General features: G+C 31.3%; 2 protein-coding genes across 3 annotated transcripts; one reads left to right on the plus strand and one right to left on the minus strand.

Moving 5' to 3' along the window:
* Positions 1–242: 242 nt before the first annotated feature.
* LOC110599945 lies at positions 243–5,019 on the plus strand. Of its 2 annotated transcripts, XM_021736584.2 has the most exons (4): positions 243–647; positions 1,652–2,529; positions 3,496–3,659; positions 3,743–5,019. In XM_021736584.2, exons 2-4 carry the CDS (start codon positions 1,893–1,895, stop codon positions 4,820–4,822), a joined length of 1,881 nt encoding a protein of 626 aa, XP_021592276.1. In that variant the 5' UTR covers positions 243–647; positions 1,652–1,892; the 3' UTR covers positions 4,823–5,019. The 2 variants fall into 2 exon arrangements, with proteins under 2 accessions (XP_021592276.1, XP_021592277.1); XM_021736585.2 differs by lacking the exon at positions 243–647 and having other exon boundaries at positions 2,356–2,518.
* Positions 5,020–12,090: 7,071 nt separating this feature from the next.
* On the minus strand, positions 12,091–12,453 carry LOC110600516. Its single transcript, XM_021737374.1, has one exon. The coding sequence runs from the start codon at positions 12,451–12,453 to the stop codon at positions 12,091–12,093; it is 363 nt and encodes a 120-aa protein (XP_021593066.1).
* Between the last annotated feature and the right edge of the window lie 744 nt (positions 12,454–13,197).

Raw genomic sequence — 13,197 nt, forward strand, 5'->3', positions numbered from 1 at the left:
CTTATATCATGTGAGTGCTTATATATATAATTATATAATTAAATTGATTATATTTATATATTTATATATTTATTGTGTATAATGTCTTATATCTATATTTTATATAATGATTTTTTAAATTGAATAATATTTTAAAAAATATTTAAATGATGATATATTAATAATTTATTATAAATAAGATATTTTGATACTATATTCCAGCAAAACTACGTAGTTTTGATAATAAATACGTAGTTTTGATCTGGTTTCGATCTGAAAGAGCTGAAGCTTCCATCTCACTCAGCCAACAGCCCCTGCTCTGTCTGGCATACTCTCCCCGTCTCCCAAAATTTTCCCGTCGTGTACAGAGAACTCTTCAGCTGTAGCCACCCGCCGTATGCCTTGAGCCCTCGATTCACATTCTCCGCCGCTCCGCGTTCAATCAGCGGTTCAACTGCACGACGAGAAGGAGCAGCTCTGTTCGATTCAGCTCTGGTTCAACCGTCGCTATACCACCGCACCGCTGCATTACTTCCATTTCGTCACCGTTGTTCGATTCAGCTTGACAAGGAGCATCTCATCTGCTGCTTCCATTTTATCACTGTTGTTCGATTTCGTCTGCTGCTTCATCCTGCTTTGTTTCTTCTTCATTCGGCTGCTTTGGTCCGGTTAGTATTCCTAAATCTATCGATTTGGTTGTTGAAATTTCATGGGTTTGTGTTTATTTGGTTGAAATTACATGTAGTATTTCAGTCTAAATCGTGGGTTTGTGTTTCTATTGATGTTTGTTCCGACTTCATCAGGATCAATATTATGTGTTTGGTTGAAATTTCATTCTAAATCTGAAATTTCAGAAATGACTAATGACAGACAAAGATGTGCTGCAAACATTGTGTTTTCTGAATCTGAAATTTGAGCTTGAGCTCGAGCTCGAGCTCGATTTCCAAGTGAGGGTTTCACTATAATTTGCATTTGAAATCCGCAAATCTTGGGGAAGCCAACACGAAATTTAGAATTCATACTTTGCTTCATTCGTTACCTTGCTAAGTTCTATAGCCATTGGTATTTCTTTTTCTACTTCTGCTAGCAATTAGTTTTTTTTTTTTTAATTTTCTTTTTAAATCCATTGCGCATTAATTTGTTTCTAATCAAGTAAAAGTTGATTTGAGGGGGAAGTGATAGTATTTTTTTTTCTAATTATCTGGATGATTTATTAAGTCCATATTAGTAAACTGTTGATGATCAGGTGATCCCCAAATCTAGTATTCGGTACCCTCCAATGATTTTTAGCTTCTAGATTTTTCAAATTCAGTTTAGGCTTTAGATTTATTCATTTTTATTTTTTTAATCATAATTTATTTCAAATTAGATTAAATTAGTGATAACTAGTCTCTGTACTGTTTGTTGTTTTTCCTTTTTTTTTGGCCAAAGATGCTAGTTTTTATACTGTTAACTAGTTGTTATGCTGTTGGGTTCTGATATAAATGCTTGTGAAGGTTACTCTATTTGAATTTTCTGTGATACACTTGCAATCTAAATTTTGAACTGAAAATTATTGGGAACTGTAAATTGATTATTGTGTATTTCTTGTACAATTTGAAGAGTGGGTTTCAGTTTTGCTCATACATAGTTGTACTTCTGTAACTTTTTTTTTTCCTTTGTCTGGATTCAGGTATCAGTATTTAGTTCAGTTAACTCTGTGCATGTCTCTCACCCTCCTTGTCTAAGTATTTGAAGGTTTTCAGTTGAAACATCAGCAATAATTACCATCAACTATGATTTGAAGGTTTTCAGTTGCATGTCTCTCACCCTCCTTACCTCCAGACCTTCTCTTTAACTTTCTCTTCTCTTGCTCTTTCCCTAAATCCTGCAATGGGTTTCCTCTCCTAGCTATAACTATAAGAAGGCGGCAAATGATGGGCCCGCCAAAGAAACATTTCCTCCCTCTAATCTTTCTTATCTCCCTTTTCATCCTCTTCTTTTTTTCCCACTATCATTCCCCTCTTCCCATCACCCCTCTAAGCCCTAATCTTAACCCTAATTTTAGTCCAATTAATAATGATAACAAACAACTCAGCCCCCAAAACACCCCCACTTTCACTTTCGTCATCAAGGTCCTCGCTTTCAACCGCCCGGACTCACTCTCCCGATGCCTCCATTCCCTTGCCAATGCTACGTATGATGGTGACACTGTCCATCTCCATGTCTACATTGACCATTTTCCATTTGCCAATGAATCACTCGAAGTCTTGGACCAACAACTGGAGAACTCACATAAGATTTTGGAGTTTGTTGATGGATTTCATTGGATTTTTGGGAACAAGGTGGTGCATTACCGGACTGGGAATATGGGATTGCAGGCGCAATGGCTAGAGGCATGGTGGCCAAGTTCTGATGACGAGTTTGCATTTGTTGTGGAGGATGATCTTGAGGTTTCTCCACTGTTTTATAAGTTTGTGAAGGCTGTGATTCTTAATTATTACTATAATATTAACAGCTCTAGTCCTTCAATCTATGGCGTCTCGCTTCAGCGTCCAAGGTTTGTCCCAGGTACCATTTACTGTTTATTTCTGCTTTTACATTACTGTGAATAATCTTTTTCTACTTTCTGAGTCTTTAGGACCTAAGCAGTCAGTTTGGGATCACAAATTCCTTGATTTGTTGGATCAACTGTTATCCTTATTAGCATAATAGCATAACACTTCTATGCCATTAATCAGATAATAGTTTTCATGGAAAAAGTAACTGAAGTGCTTTAGACCTTCTGCTATGTGATGGAGAAGTAGTTCTTGTAGTGGATGTTAAAATCATTTGATACACTATAAAATCTTTTAGTTGGGCTCGCAGGACATGGAACCACAAATTTTTTTATGCATTATGAGAGCCTCTTGACCGTTAATGTTTAACTATTGCGTTTATCTATTTACCTACATGTTTATCATGGTGGTTTTGCTATCATAGCCAATATATGGACATTGCTCGAGTCAAACTGTCAGTGCATAAGTTGGAGCTACTACTACCCATGGCCTTCAACTTCTTGTTACATGAGTGTTATTATGTGCAATTAGATGGAAAGCACCTGTCTGTGAAGCTGATGTTAAGTCTATGCCTAGGAGGATCTTACTGTTATTACTATCATGATCTCTAGCAATCATAATGACCTGTCCAAAGAAATATGGTTTTTAAATTTTAATGCCTGGTTATTTGCTGCAGGTTGTTTTTATGAGATTTTATGCCTGAATATTAATTTTCTTTTTCGTTTAGTAAAAAAGAAATAGTATGCATATGGTTGCCTTCTTTTCTTGCCTTTATTGCTTGAATCAACTTCCTAAACCTCTTCCTTCTCATTGACTATTTGGAAGAACTTTCAAGGACAGCTGATGTCAGAAGATACTTCTCATGAAAATTGTGTTGATTTTGTGGGCCCCAATGCTTCTGGTTCACCTACTTTTGCTTTTAAAATTTGCATGTTATTTAGACTTACCTTTTGATTCTTTTTTTATATACTTATTATAGGTAAACATGGAAACAAAATACAGTTGGGTAATGGAACACGGATTTTCTTGTATCAGTTGGTTGGCACTTGGGGTCAGATTCTCTTTCCAAAACCTTGGAAAGAGTTTAGGCTGTGGTATGACAAGCACAAGGCCAAAGGCATGAAGCCATTTCTTGATGGAATGGTAAACTGATATTCTCTCCTCGCTCCTGCCATATATATCTCAATTATTGAATACTTTACTCAAAATCAAATTTCTACATGCAGGTGACAACTGGATGGTATAAAAGAATGGGAGAAAGGATCTGGACTCCTTGGTTCATTAAGTTTATTCATTATAGTGGTTATTTTAACATCTACACCAATTTGGGCCATGAGAGAGCACTCAGTGTCTCTCACAGAGATGCTGGTGTTAATTACGGGAAAACAGCTGGACCAGACTCCCAATTAGTGCATGAAAGTTCTTTTGACTACAACTTTCTGGAAATGGAACCTTTGAGTAATTTGAAATGGTTTGATTTCTGTTTCAGAGAAGTACTTCCTGGAAGAGTGGTAAGGAGTGTGGATAATCTTGAGTCTGTCCTTGGGTCTGTACAGAAACAGCAGACCGTTCTGCTTGTCAACATATATGGTACATCAGAAACCATCACAAGGAATCTGTTATGCCACTTTGAGAGTCTAAACATTAAAAACTATATATTTATGGGTCCTCATTCTGATTTTCTGTATGATCTTGCTAGAAGAGGACATCCTGTTATTGATGGCAGCCAGCTCCTTGACAATATGAGAGCACAGAAAATAATCAGACTTCAAGATTCCAGCACAAAACTGGTAGACGTATTGGTGAAAGCTTATGTGACGAAGAAATGTTTGGAATACAAGTACCATTCCTGGATAGTAGACTCAAACATGCTTTTTGTCAGTAATGATTTATTTCATGAGTTTGTCAATACGTGCAATTATGACTTCTGTGCTGGGAAGAGCTTGGAGATTTCCTTTGTCAGGAGCTCATCTTCTGCTCAAAAAATTTGGGCTGACGGTTTCTTGAAACAGATTGCTACAGCAATCGGTCAAGCTTCATTACCCGCAGAGAGTAGAAACTTCATTTACATTGTGGAAAACTTGTTGGAACAAAATGGTTTAAGAATTAACAGGGTTGATGAGACAAGGTTTGGCATGAAGATTGGTGCCAATAGCGTTAATCAATCCTCATTGGAGGCTAGGAAAATGGTTTATTGGTCAATGGATATGGATCTGAATTTGGTTCAAAAGCAGCTTGAAGAATTGGGTATGTGGGCTCTGGATGGTGACTCCTCTTGCAAAGCTGTTGTCTGTCACCAATCATAGCGTTTGATTTCTTTTTTAAAATACATCTTTGCACAATTTGATCTACCGTTTTTTTCTGCATCATGTTCTTTTAGTTCTTCACAGTAAATTGTTGAAGGTGTTGGTTCGGGGAAGTTAGTACAGGACAATTTTTTAGGCTCTCTTTCTGGTTTCTTTCCCCATGCAATATTTTAATTAATTATCTTTAGCTGATCATCACAGTAACCACCCCTTGATGTTTGAAAAAGTATTGTTAAAATATAGATTTTGTTATAGTGAGTAGTGGGTGTTGCAAATTAGCGAATATGAATTTTGCAAGAATTATTTATTAGAATATAATTTTTTCCTATTTATTAGCCACTTAGATTCTTCAAGTACTTCATAATTAATGTAGTACTTATAAAACAATTAGAATTCTACAGAGGCATCAGAGTCATTCATCAATTAAAGTTTCAGAATCTCTCATGAGTTTTGAAGTCCTAAACTTGACTTAGCTTGTGCTAAATTATTTTCGAGAGCTTGAATATTTTTGCAACGTAGTTTTTTTGTACTATGCAATATGTTTTCAATTGAAAAGCCAATGGACTCAAATAAAGTCAGAAAGTTACTGATAATCCAAAACAAAACTCACGGCCCATACCGAAAAAGGCCCAACAACTAAAAGAGGTCCAACACTACACAACATTGAACAGGCAGTCCTCTGGGGAAGAGGTATCATCAGCAACATGTCGAAAGTAAAGCCCAACACCAAACCCAAAAGCAGCAACACCGGAGAGCCCCAACACCACAAACCCAGAAGCAGCAACACCAGTGAGCCCTGCGTACGGAAGAAACAAGTGCCAGCCTTGCATGTTAGAAAATCAAAAAGACAGCACTAATCCTACAATTGAGTAAACAAACAACCAGAGCCAATACTGCTAAAAGATGTAAACCATTTGTTTGCCGCGAGCTGATCACATAGAGAAATTACCTCATGGTGTTTTTAGTCTCATCTAGTTATGGAGCAATATTAAAGAAATCAACCATGCTCCAGCACCTAATGATCATCGGCCTTGTCTCAGATCCATCAACGAGCGATCACCATCACGCAGTCCTCCACAAAACAAAAACGACCATGGCAAAGAAAACAACCAAAGAAAAAGTGAAGAAACTATAGAAAAAAGAGCCTAGGTCATTGAAACCACTCCACCCAGAGGTGGAGCCCGATGGCCGTTTCACTGTAATCCTTGCATCCGCTCTCTCGCTCACTTTCTGTCACTTTCTTTCTCTTTGCTACGCAGACGTGATTTGGAATGCGTTGAAACGTTTGCACGTGTGCTTGTGTAGAGAAAGGAAATGAGCATTATGAGAAGGGTTTTGGAATAACCTAGAAAGAAAAGCAATTTTCGGCATCTGCTTTCTCGTGCCGTGGAACTCGAGAAAAGCTTCCACTTAGTGTTGTTTTCTTAAAGAATTGTATCACTAAGACCAAAGTTTGTCTTAAAAGGAAGTTTTAGTTATTGACTGCAAGTCTTTGACTCTCGCAGACAGACAAAATTAATGTTTTTGGTTGCTTCTGCTATAGTTTGGCTTTGCAGTTCTCCACCAAACTCAACTTTGCCAGTCAAAAATGTATTTATATTTTCTAGGACATAACCAAATAAAAATAGGAGAATTTCATAGCTTTTACCACATGAAATCCTCAGCAAAGTTATTTGTCAACTTGTCTTAACTTGTACAAGAAAAGTGGGACTTGACCATGTGATGAAATAGCAGACAAACAAATTCAAAGGGAGAAAAACTTATTGAACATCAGTTTTTCTTTCTTTCTTTCTTTATTTATTGTCTCAAAGAAGAGCAAAGAGATACTGATAATTTTAAGGAGATGAAATGCTTAGTAAAAGCCATACTTCAATCTGTCTCATCATCGTTTACAAAATTAAGAACATTAGAAGACTGAGAAGAGAATTTGGAAGAAGATGTATCCAAGGATAACGAACATCGAAACAAAGCTTGTTTCTTAGGGAAGGATATATAACTCCTTTGTGGAGAACAACCATTGGAGCAAACAGCTTTTAAGCTGTGAAGAGCACAACCGCAGTTACGATGATAAGGTCTTCTCTCAATCTCAATGTCATGCATTGATATGCTTCCATCAAACACACACCGCACCATCATCTCTGCTGCTCCGGCCGCCATTGATTCTCTCTTCTTTCTTCTCTAGCTACTTCTCTGACTCTACCCAGTTAATTTCTATAGGTTTGGCTGAAGAGTCTTTGGATGTGTTGAATCCTTTGGCATGGTTATATATAGCAGAAAGAGAAAGGATTTGGAGTTTGGAGGGTTGTGTGTCTGCTTGGTCCGTGGAACTCTAAGAAAATTAAGTTTCGGCCATTTGTTCCTTTACAAAGGAGTTAAGAGCCCGAAGACAGGCAGGTGTTTGTCACAGTCTAGGTTAGTCTTGAAATCTTGGTGCTTGACTTTGGCTGCTTCTAGTTTGGTGTTTTATTGCCATTCATGTTTTTTTTTTTTTTAAATTAAAATATTAAAATTGGTTTTTTATTTGGTTCGTTCAAAATTTTAATTTCAAAAATTTCAATTATCTTAAAATAATTTTTTTATTATAAAAATATTTTCCGTTAACTAAATTTTTTTAATATTTTAAATATTAAAAAATAAAAAAAAGATATTTTTTTTTAAAAAAAATTGAAGACTTAATCATTTAAACTTTTTGTGACAATGAGTAAGTAAATCAAGGAGATTAGCCTTTTTATCTCCCTTTTGCTTTAGATAAATAATGCAAGTATTTATCTTTACTCACTCAATTTAAAGCTTAAGTTCATGTTTCTTATTCATAGCTTAGAGCTTTCGAGTTACATTAAAAAATTTAATTTTTAAATTTCATTTGTTTGCAGAAAATAATTTGTATTTGAAAAATATTTTTCGTAAAAAAATATTTACTTTAAAAAAAATATTTTCTATTGATATAACTTATTTTTTATTATTTAATTTTAATTTAAAAAATAAAATTTATTAATAAATTTATATATAAAAATCTTAATAAAGATTTTAAAATGTGAAAAATGACTTCTGTTTTTTCAAACGAGAAAGTCATTTTTCTTAAAATAATTTAATTTTTTTCTTTGATCATAAAAATATTTTTATTAATTAAATCTTTTTATGCCTTAAATGTCAAAAAATATAAAAAATATTTTTTTAAAACAAACAGAACCTTAATTATATATAGTTTTCTCCAAAGAAAACATACCTTTTGACCATCCTTTTCAATGTTATACTAGTTTTATTGCAATATGCGTGGTGGTTGATAATAACTATGCAAGAAAAAAAAAATTATGTTCAAAGTGTATTGTCATTTTAACACAAGCCAAAGGTTCCATTTGTCATGGTTCAGTTATGTTTTTGGCATATTGTTGACAATGACTATGCAAATATCCCTTCTACAATTTTCAGATAATGTTCATTAGCAGTCAAAAGTATAGGTATTTTCTAGGGAAACTAACACAAATAAGTAAATGAATAAAAACAGAATGAAACATTCATAGGTTTTATGAGATTAATCGATTAAAAATTATATGAGACTTGAGAGTTGACACTCATGAAAAATTATAAAAGAAGAGGTACTATCTTGGATGTTTGAATTTTTAAGAAATTTATTAATTCATCTTTATTTTAAAATTAATGGATTAAAATATGTTTTATTTTATAAAATCGAATTGTTTAGATTTTTTTATCAAATAAATAATATGTATAACTAAAATTATAGTGATTAAATAATATAATACGTACGTAAAAATCAAGATTTTCTTATTTAAAGCACTCAAATCAATTTAAATCTTACGGAATTCCTCTTTTAAAATCAGAAAATATTTGTCCTCTCTAGAAAATAAATCAAAATGATTTTCACTAAAAATATTAAATCAAACTTTTTAAGAAAAATTTTAAGAGGATTTCTTTAGAATTTTACTATTTAAAAATGATTATTTCACTCAAAATATTAAAATCAAATATTTTAAGAAAAATTTTAAGAGAATTTCTCTAGAATTTTATTATTTAAGCACCATTTTTTATAACAGCAGCCACAACTTTTCTTTTAGCTGAATTTCTTTCTTTCTTTTTATATTTTCTTACAATCAAATATGTGGCTAATTTCTCTAATTCTAGTTGAATACTGGTTAAAATTTTAATTTTTTCATAAATAGTGAGATCTAAATCTTATTATTTATTTTTATTCTTCTAATATTTATTTAATTTTAGTTATTATTATTATTATTAATTTATTGATCGATTAAAATTCATGTTTATATTTTCAAAATAATATATTATTAGTTTGGATATTTGAGTTCATAATTGCTTAACTTGTTCAATAATAAGTAACAATTAGTGTAATCCACTAAGAAATTGCGTGATCTATCTTAAATTCACCACGTGGTATAATTTATTGATTAAAATTAGATCTCATTAATTTTTAAGGTAGTGAATAAATTAAATTCAATAAATGTTTTTTGAGTTATTTGTTGACTAAGGTTAATTAGTGAATATTTTTTAATTAATTTATATCTAGAAAGAGATTAGTTATGAATAGTATTTTTTATAATTAAAATTAATTTATTAAAATAAATAAATATATTTTTCTTCAATAATCAATTTTCACAATTAAAATAGATTTTATTCTCCGATTAAAATTTATTTGCATTGATTTTTTATTTAATTTTCTCGTAATTATTATTTTCTTTAATATCTTATTTTTACTTTAATTTTACCCTTCATCAAAACTCTCCTTGAATAATATTTTATAAACGTTAACAAGTATAATGTTAAACTCATTAGAACAAATTCCAATTTGCATTAGCACTTATTAAATATATATTTTTTAATTTACTTTCTAAGAAGTGAAATTTAATTAGGTTTATATTATTTTTATAGATATTTTAATTAAAAATAATATAATATTTTTTATCTTTATTTTTATTGAAAAAAATTAATTCGTGCGCAAAAACTTTAATAGACAAATACTAAAAAATTGAGTTTCCTAATATCAAGTCTGAATAAAAACACAAAGTCCTAGGAAGGAGGGAAAGCGGAATGCCTTTGGATTCGTTTCGTGCCTTGTTTGGATTGTGAAATTGGAATTATTAACATAACATAGATTTTCCCAAGAACACAATTTTGACTAGCTAGGAGAATGAATTTTTCAACAATCTTAGAAGAAATTTACACTAATTCTGGTGGTAGCTAGTTGAGAGAGACCTCAGACAACATATATTTCTATGTAGGGATGGCAATGGATCGGGTATTTTCGGGTACCCGATCCAACTGAATCCTAATAGAACGGATTTAGATAGTTATAATCGGGTTTGGGACGGATTCGGATTTTAAAAATAATATCCGATTCGAATCGGATTCGGATTTTATATATAGGGTATCCACCACCCGAACCCGTTTATATAAATAATTAATTTAATATAAAAAATATATTTTATAATAATATTTATAATTTTTTTATATATTTTTATTTAAAAATTTAAATTTAAATATTCTTTAAAAATATTAGATTTTTTAAATGAAAATTATTAATGAGAAATATTTTTTATATAAATTATTAATTAAAATATATAAAATTAAATGAGTTCAAATTTTATTCGGGTAATGATAATCGGATTTGATACGGATTCAGATAGTTTAAATTAATTTTTAATCGAGTTCGGAACGGATTCGGATATTATTAATATAAATCAGATTTGAATTCGGGTAGTTTAATTTTCGCGGGTAGGGATTACATCCCTATTTCTATGTATTGTTTTAGCAAACAATTGGTTAAATTAATTAAAAAACAATTAAAGAAAGATTAATTAAATAAAATTAAGATAAACTCAATTACTTATTAGCTTCATGAAATTGTCGGTTTAATTAAGCCGTTTATTAGCTTCTGTTTTTCTCAGTTTATTTTTTTGCTGATTTAAATTATGTAATAACCAAAATAATGTCTGGGCAAACTTTTCAAAAATAATAATAGATATGTTTGAACTAAAATTTGAAAACAATAAAAAATAAAATAAAATTATAATAATCATTTATATATTATTATAACTTAAAAAATAAAATAAAATAAAATAAAATAAAATTATAATAATCATTTATATATTATTATAACTTAAAAAATAATTTGAAAACAATAGAAAAAGAAACTGGGACTTTCCACCATGGACTAAATACATGACGAGCAGACAAATACAAGAAAATTAAGCATTTCTTGTGTGTAGATTCCGTAACGGTGTTGTGGTCTTCCACTAGCCTCGTTTCCCATGTGGCCAGCTAGAAAGCCCCTGTCTTCAACCTTTGATATAGTGAAGCAGCCCAATTTTTCTAATTTTAAAAAACCACCCTTTTGCGCTGGCTTTTTTATTTTTTTAATACCCAATTTAAATAAGCAATCTCTCCAAGATCACCACTTTACTCTTCTGTTTACAAGTGGTCCTGGGGATTTTTTTTTTTTTTGATAATTATTAGCTTTCTTTAGAATAAATTATATATAAGAAAATTTCTAAAAAAATTTCAAGTATAGTTTCAATATTTTGAAATAAAAAAATTTTTAAATTAAAAAAAACAAAATTCTTTATTACAAATAATAAAATTATTTTAAAAAATCATTCAATTGAATTCTTTTGACGTCCTTCATTCCAAATGAAGGTTTCTAATTTGGTTTGTAATGTCAATTGCTTGAATTTGACATTAATCAATAGCTTTATCAACCCAAAAATTATCTGAGACACAATTAGATACTTGGGAAAATGCCAAGAAGTCATTGTACCTTTTTCTACGAGAAGACCATGTGTTCAACTTGGCTTTGAAAACCTACCCTCCTCCTTCCCTACTTCCTATTGAAACTTCCAAATTTATTACCCAAATTTTAAATTTTTAAAAAATATATATTTTTTGAATCAATATTTAAAAAATATTAAAATTATACTTATTTAATTGATATTTTATAAGCTAAGAAGAAAGAGAGAGGGAGAGAGAGAGAGAGAGAGAGAGAGAGGGGCATTGTATAAACTTTAAATTTACACTAGAACAAAGCAAATGAAAAAATAAACAAAATTTTATCTATCTAAGCTTATTAACAAAGCCATTTTTTGAGGATTTATACATAAAGAGCAGAGCAGATCACCAGATCAAAACATTTCATCGACCAATTAATCCTTCTCAGATCTTACACATGACAGCACCAAAACTCAATTATTCATAAAAAACAAACAAAAGGACGATTGATCATCAAGATTGAAGACAACCCATCAAATCTTTGATGACGATGAAGATCTCGATAAATGAAGTTGCTCATCGCCGTTGCTGTACAATCCAAATTGCTGAGTCGATCTTCCGATTTGCAGAGAAGGAGAAGAAGACGGTGAGGATTGGCAGGAAGCCGGAGCAGAACCCAAAGCCAAGGCCAAACAACCTTCACTCCAGGACCTTCGAATAGGATATGAAACGTTTTTAGATTTAGGCATCCCATGAGGACAAGACTCTTTGGATTTATTATGAAGTGCACATCGGCAGTTACGATGGTAAGGGCGGCGTTCTATGCCTGTGTCGGCGCCGGAGAGACAACCATCGTAGAGATACCGGAAGAAGCCTTCGGCAGCTCCACTGGCCATCTGCCTCCCTCACCTGAAGAAGAAGAAGAATTGGAAATGGCTTTGTAGAAGTGATGGAGCAAGAGAGAGAGACTCTTATATAGAAGAAAAGAAGGGAGAGAGAGAGAGAGAGATGGTGACAGAGTGATTTGTCGGTACTGCGTGGTAATAACCGTGTTTTGGGCCGTTCGAGCCGGGACTCGATTTTGTCGGTTCGAGTAGCCGCTCACGTGGTCGGCTTCCAACTCAAAATTTATCAAAATTTAGTCTTTATTTTTTTTAGTATTAAATAATTTATCAAAATTATTTTTTTTAGTATTAAATATGTTTAGTATTAAATATTTTTTTTAGACATAATGATTCTTGACATTTATCAAAATTTATAATTTAGTCTATTTTTTTAGTATTAAATAATTTAACTTTTAAATTTTTAAGTTATTAATAATATATTTTTTTAATTAATTTTACTTGATTAATTATAAATGAGAAAAATCAATTCAAATTAAACAGATTAAATTAAATTATTATATATTATTAAAATTAAAAGGATTGAATTATTATAATAAGTAAAATTTAAAAAATTAAATTATTATAATTTAATAATAAAATTTACTGAAAAAACTGTTTTTTTAACGAAATAAAATTTAAGGAAAAAATTGTTTAAAAAATAAATAAATAGGGAGAGAAATTTATAAATTACCTTATGTGAATTGTATTTTATTAATCTATTTTAAAAAATAAATAGGGAGAGAATATTTATTAAAT

Source organism: Manihot esculenta, chromosome 14, assembly GCF_001659605.2.
Source record: "Manihot esculenta cultivar AM560-2 chromosome 14, M.esculenta_v8, whole genome shotgun sequence".
Lineage (NCBI taxonomy): Eukaryota > Viridiplantae > Streptophyta > Magnoliopsida > Malpighiales > Euphorbiaceae > Manihot > Manihot esculenta.

Coding starts and splice junctions, on each gene's coding strand:
- LOC110600516 (XM_021737374.1), bottom strand. CDS start 12,453: ATGGCCAGTGGAGCTGCCGAAGGCTTCTTCCGGTATCTCTACGATGGT.
- LOC110599945 (XM_021736584.2), top strand. CDS start 1,893: ATGATGGGCCCGCCAAAGAAACATTTCCTCCCTCTAATCTTTCTTATC. Junction 2,530..3,495: donor GCGTCCAAGGTTTGTCCCAG/GTACCATTTACT, acceptor TACTTATTATAG/GTAAACATGGAAACAAAATA. Junction 3,660..3,742: donor AGCCATTTCTTGATGGAATG/GTAAACTGATAT, acceptor TTCTACATGCAG/GTGACAACTGGATGGTATAA.